Source organism: Rhipicephalus microplus, chromosome 5 (assembly GCF_043290135.1).
Source record: "Rhipicephalus microplus isolate Deutch F79 chromosome 5, USDA_Rmic, whole genome shotgun sequence".
Classification (NCBI taxonomy): domain Eukaryota; kingdom Metazoa; phylum Arthropoda; class Arachnida; order Ixodida; family Ixodidae; genus Rhipicephalus; species Rhipicephalus microplus.
In genome coordinates, this window is record NC_134704.1 from 6,754,193 (window position 1) to 6,773,275 (window position 19,083).

The 19,083-nt window shown below is 45.1% G+C and overlaps 1 protein-coding gene across 5 annotated transcripts in view; it reads left to right on the forward strand.

The window, feature by feature from the left end:
• The first annotated feature begins 439 nt into the window (after window positions 1-439).
• Window positions 440-19,083, forward strand: part of LOC119175078 (F-box only protein 9) — a 58,689-nt gene continuing 40,045 nt past the window's right edge. The window contains exons 1-9 of one of the 5 annotated variants that reach the window (XM_075894758.1): window positions 440-481; window positions 787-808; window positions 2,665-2,739; window positions 7,364-7,421; window positions 7,481-7,561; window positions 7,626-7,653; window positions 15,267-15,381; window positions 15,554-15,655; window positions 15,707-15,768. In XM_075894758.1, the coding sequence (XP_075750873.1) occupies window positions 471-481; window positions 787-808; window positions 2,665-2,739; window positions 7,364-7,421; window positions 7,481-7,561; window positions 7,626-7,653; window positions 15,267-15,381; window positions 15,554-15,655; window positions 15,707-15,768 (554 nt within the window). In that variant the 5' untranslated portion in view covers window positions 440-470. Of the gene's footprint in view, window positions 482-786; window positions 966-1,088; window positions 1,421-2,664; window positions 2,740-7,363; window positions 7,422-7,480; window positions 7,562-7,625; window positions 7,654-15,266; window positions 15,382-15,553; window positions 15,656-15,706; window positions 15,769-19,083 lie in introns of those variants that run through there. The other 4 variants (XM_075894759.1, XM_037426289.2, XM_037426290.2 and 1 more) reach the window with 4 other exon arrangements.

A 19,083-nucleotide genomic window follows, 5' to 3' on the forward strand; every position in this document is an offset into this window, starting at 1 on the left:
GTATGCGTCTTTATTGCGTCGCAGAAACACACTGATTTTAGGTTGCAACTCGTTACAAGATCGCTGCTTTGCCCATGGAAGAATTATTTCAGCACCTTCTAAACAGCGGTTAGGTGGGGCGTACTGAGCAAAACAAGATGGCGGTGTGTCGCATATTGCTCGCGTTTGTCTGCGCTTATATGACCAGGACACAAAGCGCTCACGCAGAATGAGTTCCTGCAATGAACATCCTGGAGCCAACCACTATGGTGCTTCTCACAGCTAGAATGTTGCTTCGATTCGTCTATTCTGTGGGTCGCTCGATCGGCGAGTTATAAATAAGATAAAAATTGGAGAAACGCACGCGCACGAATGCACCACTACGAAAGCACGTCGTCTGCTATGAGGGTAAGTCGTGGCGGCACCTCGCGGTATCTCCGGTCCCTACGCGCCAATTTTCGGGCCCACACGCTTTCATAGGGGTGGCGCCGATGAGCAGGTCGTAAGTTTATAGAGCACACCTTTTTCCTTCCTCCGTGATAGAGCAGGTCGTACACCTACTATAGCCCACCGTTTCTAGTTCTAGAAACGTTGGGCGAGCCACCCTACGGTCCTACGACCTTTCCTTCCTTCGTGCACCCTACCATGGCGCTGCACAAAAGTGACGTCATGCACTTTTCCGGTTAATAGTCTAAGTGTCTAGCGTTAGGTCTAGACATGAAAATAGAAGTCGTTAAAGTTAAATTCAAACGTAAAGATAAACAATGTAAAGTTGAGTTCAGTGTGGCAATACAAAACCTGATGCAGGTGTTCTGGTTCAGGTCCCCTGGTGAGTGTTTACAAAGACATGGCGGCCGTTGTGATGGCACGGCGATGCCCTCGTTATACCTTCGTGCTTCGTTATAATTCCGACCGAGAGTGTATCGCTTGAGTACAGGCACCAATCATTATCTCAAATATGGTAAGCATTCCTCTAACTTTCACAGGTGAGTCGTGCTCTTGCCTGCCACCACTGCATGGTCTTGGATGCGCGCACAGCCAGTCGACATCTGTGCCGACGTCGTCATGTGTCTGCCTGCTTAACTATCACTATTTTGGCACTGTCACAGGTTGAACCGTGTCACTGGGTCGTCAGTAACCTACGCCGTGCCGTTTCACGTCGTCCTCGCTGGGCAGTGATTCCCACTGCTTTGTCAGCGTTGGCACTACTGCCGGGGTCGACAGCGACGTGCACGGCTTGGACACCAACGTGGTTAATTGTACCTTACGAACTGACAGCAGGCTTGTGGAGCATCCGCGCAGTTCACTATTCTCGTCCGAGTGACGCGATTAAAAAATTACGCTCACTGATACAACTTCGCGTTCGTTTGGTGTTACATCGGACATTTGTTGCCTAGTCAGTTCGTACGTGTAAATGACCACCCGATCCTTGGCGTTGCAGGTTATTTACCATGCTCTATCCAGATTTATTCATTACAGCAGTTAAATTGTGGAGAATTTCGCTAGGCGGTGGATGATTTCGTACATGGTGCACCTCGAATTTTTTTTTTTTCGGCAACCATAAAAAGGTGTTCTGGCCGCAAAGGAGAGTCGCTCAAAGCCACGAGGTTCCCGTTGGGCTTTCGAATCGCGGTGTATGCTTCAGTTGTGGACACGATCAGCTTGCCATTAAACTTTTGAGCAAACTGCATACCGAGTCGCTGCCACAACAAGTTGACGTTCCTGGGGCAAACATTTTCCCCCCAGAAGACTGTACTACTTTCGTATGTGCTGCTGATGAGTGTATGGAATCATCCTCCGCATAGCGAATTTCTCGTGGATTGAACTGCTGGAGAATGCACAAAAGATAACCTGTAATACCAAGAAATGGCTTGTCAAAATTCTAGTATTCAGTAATAGGACACTAAAGAGTAAAATCATTTTTCGCACATTAGTAAAGTACAATTTCACTATTCCGAAAACTTCTCTTACGCGACACGACACTGGTAAAGGGAATGCCTGAGTGCACAGCATGTTTAGATTTGCTATCTTACGTAAGCATAGTAGCTTAGATTTGCATAAGACTACTGGTGGTTAAAAGTTCCGACCTCTTTCGACAGACTAGTGATGTGCACGAAGATTATAACCCCAAGCTGTTAGAGGGCGAGTAATATATATTATGCACATTTAAGTTTTCCATTTAACCATGGACAGTACTGTAAATTGTCATCTGTGGATGCCATATACCTAGTAATGCCATATACCTAGTCAAAACATTTCATCAAGTGAATGTTGTAAAAATGTGAAAAAAAAAATGTTTTCAAATTTTTGACCATGCACAGAGATTTCGGCTTGAAACATAAAAATGAAATTTTAACCTTGATTTTTCTGCACTAGTAATGAACTTATAATAGTAAAACATATGACATTGGACTTGTGGAAGTGCAGTTGGCCAATCTAAACCAAATTTGTGTTTCTCTTCAGTGACTTTTTAAATAAAAAAAAATATATGGAGCTGTATAGGCAGCCTACTGGTGGACAACGGCAAGACAAATGCAAACGAGAATGGCATTATAACGAAATTGAGGGTTTCACAGAGTAAACTGGAAATTATGAAGGGAGACCTTTGTACTAGTGGAGGCTGGCGATGGTGTTTGAAGTTTTATGCCAATCACTGATGTTTTCTTTTGACATTCACAAATCCAGGACAATCAGCAGCCTCCTATGCAAGGTGGTGCGGATGATGGGGCAGCAGAAGACGAACGGCACCTGATTGAGAAAGTGCGTGTGACTACAAGAGCTAAGCTTGATGCAAATAACAGAGGAAAGAAAAATTGATCAGTTGTACGTGGCAGTTCTGTTAAAAAGGGACCAATAACCGCTTTTTATGGTTTGCTTTAGCGCAACAAAATTTTTATTACGGAGAATCACTGAAGAGTAATGTAGAAAATGCCGTGAAATATTTAAATCAGAAAATGTGAAGTCGTAAAAACAAGCGACAACCCATGCTGCAAATAGCGTGGTGGTTTGCTGCGCATTTGTGCACTCAGCATGTTCCACTGGCTTGCGTGAGGTCAGTGGCACTTCTGTTTTATCCCTTAATGAGCACAAAATAGAGTTTGCATGAATAATATGCATATCTTATCTTTCAAGACGACTATCACAGCATCAGACTACGTGACCTCATATGGCAAAGTGATCAATTCCATAATGCAGCTTCAAGGCACTTTCTCTAGGCTGGGCAACATGCCAGTTTTTGTTACTTTTTAACACAATGCAAAAATATAAATTCTACTCCCAACATGAGAAGGATGCTGGAATCTGCCACTATATTTCATGGTCTTTTCATTTCTATTGGGATCTAATCACACGTTAAGATCAGTTGTTGGCTCCTTTAAACAACATCGGAAGATTAAATAGGTCAGGGAACAAACAAGGGTAGCTAGTATTTTTTAGTTGGCATTAAGCAAAATATATGAACCTGGACATGTAATGGATAGACAACTGATAGAGGGTGACTGAAGGAATACCTACAGTGAATGCAAGCATGTGAGAGGCCAGATATTAGGTAACATTAGGCATTGAGATGTGAAATGCACCCTTTAGTGCAAGCATTGTTGGCCAAGTTTTAAGGGAATACGGACTTAAGTGGGGATGAGCTAAAAGATGGATTTATGTGGATACATACAGATCATCTACAAAATATCAGCAGCTAACATAGCCTAGCACATATTTGATATAAATACCAAAGTTTGTGCTGCACTACCGCTTTGAAATGGGGCTCCTTGCAGTGTTGATGTCAACGTGGTCTCACTGGCAACAACCACCTACACCTTTGTGGGCTGCAGAGCTGCTTGCATGTGCTCATTGCCGCAGTTAACGCGGTGCTACCTCAGTACCGCACGTAATGAGCGTGCCACTGTTTCAGACATGGGGAGGTAGGCTATGTTAGAACCGACTATCCCATCATCACGATATTGAAAATACACGCACATAAAAAGCCAGCTAGAATAAGGAAAAAAAAAAGAATTAGAAGCACAATCTACATTTACAACTTTTGGCATTGCTGGCAAGTGCCTAAAATAACAGTAATACATAAAGGGGGGGAGAGGGAGATTACTGCAGATAAAATTCATGCAGATAGTTTCATATCTTCATGATTACATATGAAGCAGACGACAGGCACTAAGACAGACACTAAGGGAATGATAGGGACACCGCTGCTCATTCCTTTTGTGCTGGTCGTCGTGTGCTGCTTCATTTGTAATGATGAACTATTACCAACTCGCCCAACTTTCGACATTACTGAACTTCATATCTTCATGTAGCCAGGGGTGTTTACAAACAATGTCCCACTTTCTCAGCACTCTCGGAAAGCATAACTGCAGCTGAGCTCAATAATATTCTCTCCGAATGATTAGTTGTGCAAACGAGGTTTCCAGCTATAGTAAGTGGGTTGTTAGCTACTTATTACTATGAAAAATAAAATGAAATATATAGAATTTGTTAGTATACCTTTTGAGTTGCACATACCCTGCATTTATGACCCCTGAGGTCACTTAACATTACATGATGCCAGGGGCCTAGGCAGACATTTTAGGGGGGGAGGAAGCACCCTCTAATTTTTCGCTCTGTTGCCATGGTGAAAAAAATTTTCTGGGGGGGGGGGGGGAGGGGCTACGCTTACGCTACTGCATCACACATTTTAATAACTTTCGATCTTCGGTGCAGCTCCCGTCTTGCAGTGCACCTGTTCAGCTTTGTGACACAGTAAAGCTGCACTCGTCACTGTGCACTAGCCATTGTTGGTCTCCCCATTTCTAGTCTTCAGAGGTGCTGGAATGGGATAACCTATGTATTCTCTTTTTCTACGTAATATATATTCCATGATGCTGTCCGAAATAAGGGCTTGTATGATATTTCAAAGTGCCCGTGAGGCCATGTGCAATACATGGCTGCTTAGGTTTTGTAAGTTATTGATATATTTTTATCGTACAAAGTAGTGTGAGTAAAAATTACACAACTTGTCTTTAGGAATTATGTAAAAACGTTTAAGGCACTGAAAGCCGAAATTCGCACTTATTGGGAGTGTTTCTGGTATTTTCACAAACAATAAACCTGTTTGTAAAGCTCCATTTTCGCTTTGAAAAATAAAATTTTTCTCGCAGTGTTTTTGCTTTGCACTTGTGGAACCATTCCATATAACATTGTGTAAACTCCATCTCTTTTCCTTGCATACATTTTTTTGTTGGTGAAGAGGGTATAGTGAATAACAACGCAGGACACATCACTTACCAAGTGTTAAGTGACTCAGAACCTTAACCTTTTTAATATATATAAGGACACTAGTCCCAAACCTTACACGGGCATAGGGTATGAAACCTATGACTTCCATAGTATCAAATGGATGTCTGTCAAAGAATGCACAGTGATCATAAAAGAGATGAAGGGATATATTGATTCGTAGCAGATAAATAAATTGCTAAACACAGATATAGGCACATGTGTGGTTCAGCAATGTGCAAGAGATCGGATAGACGTTGCAGTGAAGTTGAATAATTGCTGACAAGGTTCGAATGAGGTTCAATTTAACGCAGACCAGGAATAATTATCTGATCTTGTTAGGTCTAGTGCAATAAGGTCCGATAAAAGTCTGTTGCAGTCCTGTCAATCAATGATGTCGAAAAGCAGGGGATATGATTATTCTCGTGGCGCACTTGAAATTTATGCGAGATATTACACCACAGGTGATACCTTGGGTTATGCCTCATGCATTGCGTTATATATATGCTGCCATGCTGTGGCTCAACATAAGAGAGCACGCCAATGCTTATGTATACATAGACAGCACCTTAGTCTGTATATTATCTGTTGTAGTTCAAAACGTATCAACTGTTTTTCCCAATATCCCTTTCTGTCCTGAATTTTTGTAGGGTAGTACAAAATTGTGTTCATTTCTTCTAAGAGGCAAAAAAGTTTCAGAAGTAGAATGGTGTTCATGGACAAAAGGGTTCCTTTGTTGCACACATTCTGCTGTCTTCCTTGAAAGCTCTTGGTCCTGACAGAAGGTTACTCATCTTATAAAACATGAACATAGCGTCACAAAGGTAAACAACTTAGAATGGAGCGTCCACAAGTTTTTGATGCTGCTTCCCCTTTGTGCTCTTGCTTGGATGTTTCATGTTTGATGGCTGGGTTTCAAGTTTGTCGCCTGACCCTTACTCCTAGTTTGCTTTTCTTCCTGCATGACACGATCCAATCGCATCCTGAGGTGCAGTGTACTGGACATAAAAACATTCTCGCATTGCGAGCAAACTACTGGTGGTTACAAAAGCTACCTTTTTGTATCATTGTTTCAAGAGGACATCACTCAGCTCGCACGGAATAAATTATTTGAGTTGCGCGAAGGAAGCTTCTAAAATAATTTGTTATGTTTAACGACACCGTGCACACGCTTTTCCTCGTGGATGACGCCCATATGCTGAGGCACTTCCGAAAGAAAGTGTGGCTGAGGGAGGAAAAACATTAAAATTGTATTGCTTGCCTCTTTCAGAAGCCGTGAAAATGGTTTCGGATTCGATTGTGGCACTGCTTGCTTTTCTGCACTGCGTTTTTTGGTATGTCCAGTACACTGGTCGCTGGAGCGGAAAGGGATATGTAAAACAAACTGTTGTTAATGAATGCAACTAAGATAACCATGATATTTGCCCTTTTGTTTTGGTATTATTGTAAAATTATTGTGAGTACTTAGTGGCTTGCATGTTCAACTTTCTTTGGCCCTGGGTTTGTAACAAAACAAGGAAAGCATGGTCCAAGAGGCTCAGTAACAAACATTGTGCATTTAATTCAAAGGTTTGTGCTCAGTTCATTTTTACATCAGCTTTGAATCTATGTCCCTTAATGTCAAAGTTACTGAAAGACTACAGATAATTTCTGCTATGCCTTGTTTGACTTCATTATATTGTGTTAAACGAAGGAACAAGCCTTTGGTCCATTCTTCTTATTTTGTTAACATCCAAATAGGTCTTTATATAAAGTTTCAAAGATGAAATTTTAATTTTATTTTGCCACAAATGTCCATGTTGTGGAATTGAGAGTGGTAACTCCTTTGTAAAAGTCTTAATACCACCCTTCGTATACCTAGTTTTAAAATTCGTTAGAAAATGCTTTGAATTTTGCAGTTTCTCCGAAGCCTTCCCCAAACAGATTAAAGCAGTTTTAACTGTGAAGTTGCAGTTTTTGATGCTAAGATTATGTGAAAACATCAGTTGGGACTGATTGAAATGCCTGTATATCGCAAGCAATTCCAAAGAAGCAAAGTGAGTGTCAGCTGTGTCTACTCTGGCCCTTCTAGCTGCCACTTTGCTTTAAGCAGCTTTGCTCTGTGTTGCACTACGTGTTGCAGGCCAAGCAAATTTACCTGAAAGGGGTGGCTGCCGAGCGAGCTGGACGCATGCATGATGGTGAGCGCCTTTCCTTTCTTGTGTGTCTTCAGGTGACACCCCCCCCACCGTTTTTTCAGCCATCTCACACTACAGGAGAGCTCTACAAATAGTCCCAGACATTGAATTCCGTATGGCCAGTGGCAGCGAATGGTCTGTAGGTGAGTGTAAACTGAAGGATTTTGCAACATTGTGATTTCACTCACAATCAAATCATGCTTACAGATGAGGAAAGCAGTGGCTCAGAAACGGAGTAAGTATCAACAAATTGTTATGTTATTTTAAAAGTTATGCAAGTACTGTTTTGAAAGTGACACATTTAGTGCCAGCAACATTACCAGTAATACATTGAAGCTTGCCTGCAGATATTAGCATATGAGTGCCTCACCCATGAATGTCAGGAACGAACAAGCGCTTTTCTGTGTGCTCTCTAAGTGCGTGTATTTTTAGCACTTGTTTCATCATGAACTTTTACCAACACACCCGACTGGCAGTCTTCCTAAACGAACAAGAGACTTAAGCTGGACTTGGGGGGTGATGCTCTTTTAAGGCGTTCCTCAGCAATGTGGGGCTTGTACGTGTTTACATTGGCCAGTAAGGCCATGTCCGTTTCAGCGACATGCCTGTCACACTTGGTAGTGCCTGCTCAAGCTCTTACAAGTATGTTTATTATTGTGGCAACAATGTCAATAATACGTTCAAAAGGACAAGCAACAATGGTGTGCGAGCTTCTCTATTGGGAGCTTCCAGCTCATTTCATGGGGGCTCCACCTAACGTCACAGGGCGAGTGGTATGTGGTTGTTTGACCCCTTGAAAATCAAATTGAGGGTAGACTCTTTTTTTTTTCTTCCATTTAAATTTCTCTGAATCAAATAACTTCAGGCTATGTGCTGCTGTTTTTGCTGTGCTAATCTGTTCGTTTATGACGAGTAAAGAATGGGAGCTTCTTTCAGTGTATTGTGGTATAGATGTGAAGTGGACGAAAAGCCAACATGCCACCAGCAGAGACCTTTGGATTACGCACTTGGTACTCCGCCACTCAAGCTTAAGACCATGCAATGAATGCCCCCTATACCTTTCTTGGCTTCATTATCCGCTGGTTTTCATTAGGGGAAACAAAGAAAAATTTTTCTGGCTGTTGTGTAGTATTACTTTTATTCCGCTCAAATTGTATGTTTTTTTTCATGTCTTGTTGATTGACTGTTTTTTTTTTTTTTGTTGGCCCATACATTATGATTGGGCTGTGGACTAGTCAAGCCGCTTATCAGCAGATAGACAGACAATGAACTTTATTTGATCCTGAGGAGCTTTCACGGAACCCCTCTCGGGGACCCGCGGAAGCCGCTGGCCGCGTCCAAGTCGGGGCTGGGACACCGTGATGTTCCGCCCTTTCTTGGGCCCTCTGGATTGCCTGGATTTGTGCTTGAAGCGATGGGCTCCGGAGTGTTTCTTCCCAGTCGGCTTCGCTGGATAAAGGGCCAATAGGTAACGCAGGGCATTGCCAAAGCATGTGCGCTAAGGAACAATAAATTTCATTACATTCCGGACAACTTGAGTCAAGGTCTGTGGAAATACAACTAAGAAGGCCCCGCGAGGCGAACGAGCCTGTCTGGAGCATTCTAAGTGTAATTGACTGAGACCTATCTAACTTCGGGTGAGGAAGAGGATAGGCTCTTCTACTTAGCCGATAGTGAGATGTGATTTCATTAAACGTAAGGAGTGGATCGTTATGCTGGATTTCATCCTGACCCCATAAGGCCTCCATGCCGCCGCAGCGCGTTAGATCTCGCGCGTGGTCATGGGCAAGCTCGTTGACGTTAGGTACGTGCTGATGAACGTCCGCACCCATATGGGCGGGAAACCAAGAGATTAAGTGAGTGCCAGGGTCTGTTCTTTTTTCTAGAATGGGGGCAGCTTCCCACGCTATGTTACCCGACTCAAAAGCTTTGATGGCCGCTCGTGAGTCTGTTAACCCGGTGGTGTCTGAGCGGTCAGTCATGGCCAGGGCTATGGTGACCTGTTCTGCAACTGCGCTCGTAGCTAACCTGACCGAGGCTGAGGAGCGTAATTCCCCGTTGCCGTCAATGACTGCCAGCGCGAATGTGCTAGACTTGCCGTACTGAGCCGCGTCGACAAAGACAGTCGATTCTCGATTCTCGGCGGCGTTCTGTAATATCGCCCGTGCTCGGGCTTTTCGCCTCCCTACATTCTATTGCGGGTGCATATTCCGAGGGAATGGGCTGACCACAAAGGTTTCCGGGACCTCCCGGGATAAGGTAATTTCCCGTTCAGCAAGCATTCTGGGAGCCATGCCAGCCTCGTCCAGGATGCGTCTTCCTGCCCTGGTTGACGAGAGCCTGACCACCTGGGCGGTGACCTGCGCTTCGATCACTTCATCAATCTCGTGCATACCGAGTTGTCTTAATTTGTCAGAGCATGTGGTTACTGGTAGCCCTAGCACCTTTTTGATGCTCTTACGGATGAGAGTGTCTAGCTTATTTTTTTGCGTTCTAGTCCAGGTAAGCGCCGATGCTACATAATTAATTTGGCTCATTAGGAAGGCATGATGGATCCGAAGTAGGTTGGCTTCACTTATTCCCTTTCTGCGTCCTGATACTCTAGCAACAAGTCTCAGCATGCTTTCGGTTTTGGCCGTGATGTGCGTCAGGGTTTCGGCGTTACACCCTCTCGTGTCAATCAGTAGTCCTAGGATTCTGATTGAATCTACTCGTGGAATGCGCTGTCCATTTCTTGCAAAAAGGGAGATGGAAATTTGGTCGAGGTGTGGAAGTCTCCTAACGCCTTGCCTGGCCGGCCTGTACAGTGACAGTTCTGATTTTTTTGGAGAGAGTTGGAGGCCTGTGCCTTCTAGGTAGGACTCCGTTTCGTCTAGGGCTGATTGCAGCGCGTTCTCTACTTCTGCGAGTGATCCTCCCGGGCACCAGATCGTGATATCGTCCGCGTAAAGCGAGTAGCCTATATTGGGCAAGGATCTGAGCCTCTCCGATAAGCCCTTCGTGACTATATTGAATAACAAGGGGGAGATGACCGCCCCTTGGGGAGTGCCTCTGGTTCCTAAGGCGAACTCGTCTGACTTGTGTTGAGCGATCCCTATGGTAGCCGTCCTATTCATCAAGAATGACCTAACAAAGGCCTGAAACTTTGCTCTCAGACCTAGGCTGGCCGTGGCCTTCAAGACAAAGCGATGAGATACGGTGTCAAAGGCCTTGGTCAGGTCAAGGGCTATGATCCCCCTAACATCCCTAGTGCTGTTATCGAAAATGTGCTTCTTAAGAAGTAGCATTACATCTTGTGTGGAAAGGCCAGGCCTGAAGCCGATCATGTTGTGTGGGAATAGTTCCTTGCGTTCTATGTAGTTCGAGATCCTATTGAGGATCGCATGTTCCGCTACCTTGCCTACACAGGAGGTTAGCGATATCGGCCTTAGGTTGTCAAGATTTAAGGGCTTACACGGTTTCGGAATAAGCACAATCGAGGCCGCTTTCCACTCTGCCGGCACGCTTCCACTCTCCCAAGTCTTGTTGACCTCTTTCGTTAGCATCTCAATTGATCTATCATCCAGGTTCCTTAACAGTCTGTTTGAGATGCCGTCTGGTCCTGAGGCTGACCTGCTATTCAAGTTGTGAAGGACGGCCCTAATTTCAGACTCCGTGGAGGGGTCATCGAGCTCTTTTACCGTGTCACATTCTATTTCAGGATACTCTTCTGAGCGTCCTGCATCTAGCGGGAGATATCTATTCGCTACCTCATCTAAGAGCGTTTCTTCCGTTCCACCCTCTTCGTCTGTGCTTGTGAATCAGGCAGCACAGTGCCTGTCTTTGATTGCCTTTGGTCTGCGTGTCGTCTGGCATGTGTTTAAGAAGATTCTATTTCCCCCCTGTACGCATGCGTCCATCGACTGCTGAACAGATCTCATTCCATTGTAGCCGAGCTAACTCGGTGCAGTACTGTTCGATCTCCCTATTAAGTTCCGCAACCCTCTTTCGTAACCGTCGGTTAAGCCTCTGTGTTTTCCATCGCTTCAAAATGGAGGCTTTGGCTTCCAAGAGATGTGCGAGGTGCGGATCCATCCTGGGAACATCGAGCTCGGTTTGAATAGTTTTTGTGGCCTTTTCAACGTCTGCTCTGAGTGTCTGAATGAGTTCGCTGAAGCTGTCGTATTCGCCCGTGTCCTCGTTTCTGAGCTTTCGGAAAGCATCCCAGTCCGTCACTTTAAATTCCCTGGCCTGGGTGGCTCTGACCTGAATGGTAACACTAAGGATGAAGGGATCGCTGCCCAGGTTTTTTTGCTTGTTATCCCAGGTTGTTTGCTGTAAATTTTTGATAAACGCGAGATCGGGGGTTGTGTCTCTAGCCACCGACGTGCCCAGTCTCGTGGGAAACCGGGGATCGGTGATGACTGTTAGCGTTAGGTCATCGACTGCCCACGCTAGATTTATGCCCTTAGCCGTTTGCCTGATGTACGTACCCCCATGCGTTATGTGGGGCGTTGAAGTCTCCCGCGATTACTAACGGTGACTGTCTAGCAAGTGTAGCGGCCTTCGTAAACAGGGAGTGGTAAGACTGTCTCTGATCGGATGGTGGGCTGTAAACATTTAGAATGAACACGCTTTGTTTAAGCCACCTGTTAGGAATAACCTCAATGAAAAGCGCCTCCATTCTGCCACGACCTGGCTGAATGTCATGTACAACATATGCGAGCTTTTTGCTCACCAGCGTAGCTATACCTCTCTTGGACTCCCCCCTTGCCGCCACCGATTTGTAACCAGCGAAGGTGGGTGTGTTGCACAGTGTTTCCTGTAGCAAAATTACCTGGAGCCTTTCTGCCTGAGCCGTAACGTACTGTTGCGGTGAGGTCTTGCGCCTTTGAAAGCTAGCGCAATTCCAATGCCAAATTACTAGATTATTTTGAGTGCCCGTCATTTTGCTAGTTTTAGTTTTATTGACCCTGCGGGGTCGCCCCCGCATCATCATTAACTGCAGCTTGTGTACGAACCTTTGGCCTGGTCTTAATAGCCATTTTATTCTCAAGTGCGACTACCTTATTTTCTATGGCTCCTACTTTACTCTCAAGTACTCTCATGCGCAGCGCGAGTTGATTAATGCTTAACTGGTTTTCTTCGGAAATCCTAAGTAACTCTTCTAGCATCTTGTTCTGCGAGCTTTCGACTTGCATCTCCGAGTCGCTCTCATCCTTTGGAGGTGAAGCCTTATGCTTGGCCTTGTTGACCTCGACTTTGGGTTCCTGCATGCTTTTATGCACAGCGTTATCCGCCACATTCGCGCCCTCGACTCTGCTGGAAATGGCCTGCGCGGCTGTCTGCTTGCGTAGCTCTGCTTTGAGACTAGCAATCTCCTGACGTAACTGTTCAATCTCACTCTTTTCATCATGCTCCGGCGATGCCGACCGTCTTACCTTTTTGGGCTTGGTCGTCTTCTCCTTGACTCGATCCGCTCATGTGAGTTCCTCCTGGATTCTCCTTCTAGACGCCGAACGCCCTCTGGAACGCGAGCGGCTCTTGCGCAGCTGGCGTGACGGAGCGACCTCTCCTGGGTGTGCCGGAGACGCTAGGTGAGACGCTGGAGTCGCGGGACTGCATTCCTAGGGCCATCTGCATCTTCTCGGAGCGCCGGTGGCGTTGGCGTCGTCTCCTTCTGACGATGTAGGGGACTTGAAATCTGTCTTTGCATGCTCTGTCTGCAGTAAGATGTGGACTTCCGCATAATGAACACTTTGGAGTGCAATGATGATCCTCCGTTGGTGATTTCTGTCCGCACGTGTGGCACCACTTGCTGTTTGGATTAGGGCAAACGTCAGCACGGTGTCCCAAACCTCCGCAGCCGTAGCAGACCTCCGTGTGTCTCCTGTATAGTGTGCAGCGAAACATGCTCGCACCACAGGACACATAATTGGGCACCTTCATACCCTTGAACAATACTACCACAGCTGTGGTGTTCTTAATTCTTTTGACCTCGATGGCTCCTGGGTCGCGGTGGTTCACAATTCGTGCTCGGAGCTGAGCCTCGCTGATATCCACGTCGACACCCCTTATGACACCTTTGCACGTGTCATCGGGAGGGAGCCGGGTACACAGAGACCCGGTACGTGCAATTGCCCAATCGAACTTGCTGCGTTTTTACGTACGCGCACGCATTCTTCTCATGAGGAGTACACACCACATAAATGTTTTGAGTGCCATTGGGACAAATGGTGTCCTCTTCAATTTCGGCTGGAGCCAGGGCCGCCGCCATGGCCAAGGCTTGCTCGAAACGTATTTGACTGACCTTGGTCACATTCAGACCGTCCCTCGGTCTTACGATGATGCGATACGTGTCCCTCGGAAGTTGAGGGAGCCTCGAGGTGGCGACGATGCGTTGGTACGCGTTCCGTGGGGCGGCGGTGCGGCCACTGCCCTTTCGTCCGCCACGCGTTGGGGTGCGTTCGCGGGTAGTAGTCGCCGTTCTCCTTCCCTTGCTGTTCTTGCGGCCATATGCCGTCATCCAGCCAGGGCTGCTTGCTTCGTCCTGAGAGATTTCTTCTCCCTCCACGATCTCCATCTTGGGCTAAGGCGCCCGCGGTCGCAGGGTTAGGCCTAGGCCTACTTGCGCTGCCTCGCCGAGGTTAGGCTTACCGCGTCAGGGTTAGCTGTGCCGTGGCATGGTCGAAGCAGCACACTGCATAAAGGGGAAAAAGTCACCCACCGTAGAAAGGCCGGTGTTGGTCAAGTCCTCGCAACACACTGCCTCGTTTAACACATAATGTACTTGGTTTCGACGAAAAAAACCAACCAAAACATTGAAAAAAGCAGGAGCCGAAATCAGCGCGTCCGCACTAGTCGGCGCCCCCTAGTGGTCTCCCCCCGCTTATCGGCAGTTTTTTTTTTTCATTGCCTCCATCTGTATCAACATTGTGGAAATGAAGATTTTATTGGATTTGAAATGGGCCCTAAAAAATCCCCCCTTCAGTTCATTTAGAGCGAGGGCTTTGCTCATGCAGATCTGATTCTTTTTGTTGCCCCACGTGAGTGAGTGAGTGAAATAACTTTATTAGGGCCACAATAGACGCGAGTTAACTCCGCATTACCTGGCTAGGCCCGCTCGGGGACGGTCAGGTTAAACCTGGTTGCCCTCGCGCAGGTCGTCTGGGCGGCCTGGATTTGAGAAGTGAGGTCTTGGGCCTTAATCAGCTTGGATACTGAATGAACGACATTTGGCCGCACTGAACACAAATGTTGTTTGCCAGTGACATCCTTTACACAGAGTCATCCTTGAGCAGTTGTGTCTGCTTTTACATTATGTTGCTTCGAATCTTTCCGCAAGACAGGCCCAAAAAGTGCCACAACCACTAGTTCTTGTTCAGTCCACATACGACTGTGCCCCCAAACTAAAGAAGTGTGGCTCTCTCATGCCCAGTTTGGTTGCATTGGCATCAAGGCTCTTCGTGTATGGCACTGACTATGCTGACACAGTACACAAGAAAAACATCTGAAAACACAAGATCAAACACAGACATGTGACTTGCACCCAGGGATACAGCTGATTCATAAAGGTATTGAATGCAAACACTGGACAACAGACAAGCAATATTATCTTCATACTCTCGCTAATCTGTTGTCTATTGTTTGAGCTGATTACCATTATGAAAGACATTTCTCAACTCACCCTTCAACATTGTTGGATGCACCTGAATACAGAAGTAAAACTGCTTTCATATAAAACTGCGCGTGAATGGGCCTAATTTGGCAAGTTTGAATGGACGATAGAAATAGAATTGTTACTCGGTATTCGCTACCCACGAGACTATCTGGGCTGTATGCGATTACTCTGCACAACTTTGTTTGCAGGTGTGATGATGATGATGACCCATCCTGTAGCAATGACAACAGCGCGTCCCTTCATCAGCGCATCAAGATGGAAACTTCATCAGCTAATGTCTGCTCTGTGGCCTTGGAACAAAAAGTATTGAATTTGCTTTCATGTAGTCATGGCACTTTTCTTATTATGATTATTAGTGCAAATGTGTTGTAAGCTACACTATCCTTGATGTCTTGTTGTATTGAATGCAGTAATCAGAAGTGATGGTGTTTGTGTACTTGTGCATGGTAGTTAAAAATGTTTATGTGCACTGCAGGCGACACACATCTCTGACCTTCCTCGGGAGGTATTCATGTTTATACTGCGCTGGGTGGTCTCTTCAGACTTGGACATCTTGTCGCTTGAAGCGGTGTCAAAGGTACGTGCCGTGGCTGCCTCAGACCGGAAAGTCATGCCTCAGTCTGTGCAGGTGTGCCGTGGCTTCTACCTCTGCGCGCGGGACCCTGAACTGTGGCACACCGCTTGCATCAGGTGAATGGCGTTTCACTGTTGATATCGTAGGTTGCTTCATGAAATAAATGCATTCATGCAATCAGGGGAGCATGGTACAGTTTAATCTGTTTTTGAAGGCTGCAATATGGTTGATAGTAACAAAGCAGCTGTTAGCTATCACAGAGCGAGAATAACCCTTTCAGGCATGAATTATGATGCACGGTCTGCAAATTCGTCAAATTCACATGGCACGATTATAAAGCACTCAGTATCACATTGCAGGAAATAAAATGAAAGTATATATTGTTTTGTGCGAGTTTCAGTAATTATTGTTGAAGGGCCAGTTAACGATCTCGAGGTCCACAAATTGTTAGGAAGAGAAATATGTGCACATGTAAATATGCTGTCACAAGAATTTCGCTAATATGTGTCATAATATTCTCGCTATACACAGGTTAAAACATCTTTTTCAGCTGGTTTCGAATTTGCATGTGGTCTTGCCACCCTTCTCTGTCATTAGGAGTAAGAAGACGTAGCCTGTCGTCGTAGATCCGCCTACTTTGGCAGCGTGACCTGACATCATCGATATGTCATTGGCGCGCACCGAGCAGGGCAGCCTCGACATGAACACATGTCATAGCGACGCAGGGAGGAAGAGCAGTTCGAGGAGCACCTGAGCAGTAAAGTAGCGAGATGCCTCCCAGAGGCTTTTGCTCTGGCAGTACCACTTCTCCCGGTTATCTCTGGCTCGACAGAGGGCAGCACGGGAAAATGAAAGTGCCAACTGCGCCTACCACCATGATGGGAATAGCAAGAGGTGGCAATTAAAACTTTCTTTGTCAGGCACCACTAACGTGATAATTTCTCCATGGAGCGTCACTTTTTACAATCACTGCAAAGCTCCTAAACGTTTCTTGCCTGAAAAGCGTCTGGCATTCTTAGAAATAATTACTTCATTAACTGCATTCTCACCATTTATGATGTTAAAGCAGCTTTGAAAACGCACATTCACAGAGCAACCAGACCTAGTGCAATGCCTTGTGCAAGATGGTTGCTCTCACTACGAGTGCATTACTATTACTGCTGCATGTACGTGCATTGTATTTTTTGTGGGCTTCAATACGCACATGATAAAAATAACTGAAAGAATTGCAAGAAAGTGATGTAGGTGTTTATCTAGTAGCCCTCATTTGTAGTGCATAGATGTCTAATCTAAATGCAGTACTTTATTAGAAAGTTAGCCGGCCATCGTAATTTCATTAATCAGCAAGAATGCAAAAAGACTAAAACTCTTATTCAGATTGCTATCAATGTCATGCAATCGATTTCACTTACCTGAAAGGCTCACAGTTTTTTTTTTAAAGCTTGTTAACTCAGGCACCCTATACGGCTAATGGTGAAAGGTAGTCGAACTTGCAGTCTCGCATACCTTGCTAAATATAACATTTTTAATTGCATGGTTTGAGAGGGAAACACCATCTTGCTAAGTTAAGGGGAGATGCGGGTCGAAAAACGCGAGTTTTTTTCAAAATTACCTATTTTTTATTTTCGCCTGTTTTGATTAGATTAGTACCTCTACTGTTATGAAAAAAAAATAATACAGGTCGAGACTTAACTGGAAATGCTTTAAAATTGCATCTAAAGAGCACAAGGTGCCTGTTGAAAAGTCGAAAGTGTGCAGTCTTCGAGCACCGTGCCGCTGATAATGCGCCACCGCTCGCCATTGTTGATCGCATGAGTCGAAGAGTCGAGCCTCGTTCTTCAAATAACGACAATTTCTCTCGCTGATGCAGCGCAAGTAATAATAAAAAAACAGCACTCTTCACGTTTTGCGAGCGCCGCAACTGGCTTATCACATGGTACGAATGAAGTTCCGCCATTGGCCGCTGCGCGCCTGTATTTGCTGTGAAACCTATTTGCGGGGTTTATGTCTTGTCGAGCAGCGCAGCTGAACAATGCTTTTCTCATGTAATTAACTTCGTTATGAATAAAAAAAGCCATTGCTCGCAAGTGAAAGCCGTTGTGTGGCGCGCTCTGTAGGAATAGGCTACAAGCAGCTAGTCCGATTTGCGGCAGTTGTTGACTTGCAAAAGCCAATGCATCGAAAGTCATTCACACCCGTCAGCGCCAATCTAGAGAGGTCGAAAGAGCTCGCAGTGAGAGAACTTAGCAGGGACGACATTGCCATTATGTACGACGGTATGTGACACAAACTTGGCTGCAAAATGGCATGCCACTGGATTTAGTTTCGATTTCACAGTCCTGTCGAACTTCTTCCTAGCTTGCAGTTGGCACAAGGCTCTGCCAGATGGAGCGGAAGTTTGGCAAGCGGTTCATGGCCCTGTCTGTGAGCGAAATGTCGTTGAGGAGTCGGCTCGAAAAAGCCGAGAGGTACAAACTCATGGTGCTGGCGTATTCTAGTCGCAGTGGCCACTACAAGAAGGATTGTTCTTTTTGGTGTGCAAACTTCATCTGATTTAATGATATCTTTCATAAATAAAAACTCAATTTTAACTTTCAAACTCATTTTTCTCAAAACACAAATTTTGCCATTTTTCCAATGTGCCCCTCCTTTTTTGGGCACTTCTAGTGCTCAGATCTGCATAAAATTTTGCCCAAATTTTTTCCGAAGTATGAAAAATGCAATTATCTAGTTTAAATTGCAATATTTTATTGTATAATAAAAATTGTATGTATACCTTTACTTAGGTAGGTGAAATATGGACTTTTTATGTCTATTATTTTTCACGTGTATTACATATTTTGTATGTGTTTCCTAATTACTTACTAGCACTCTACACTTTATTTGAAGTATTATGAACTATGAATGGTGAAAAATTACTGAAGTTTAGGGCTGAAAAGAGGGGGGCAAAAGGGTTAAAGTTTTCACTTTGTCATGTTACTGAGCTAAAAATGTGTAACTTGCAAGAAAACTAATTATATATTTGAAATCAGCATAAAAAGTGTCATAAACAGCTCAAGTTTCATAGCTCTAGCATGAATATTAAAAAAAAAGTGTCTTCGAGTAGCATCTCCCTTGAAGGCCATTCGGGACGGACCCATTACGTACAATGACATCTCAACACACTTTTACCTTGTATGCCGCGTTTTTCTGCCCCACATCCCAAACTTAAAGGAACGCAGGAGCTAATTCTACGCTCATCAAAAATGCACACGTACCCAAACGTTGGCAAGCTTCACGTTTTATATTCCGACGCATACCCCAGCGACACGTGCCCCTCGTGCGGGCACACGGCAACACGTGCACACATGCTGTGAGATTTCAGAGACACTCATACCGACTTTACCTCAAACGAGTAGGAAAAGTCCCTCAAAATCTCACTTCTGGCTGAC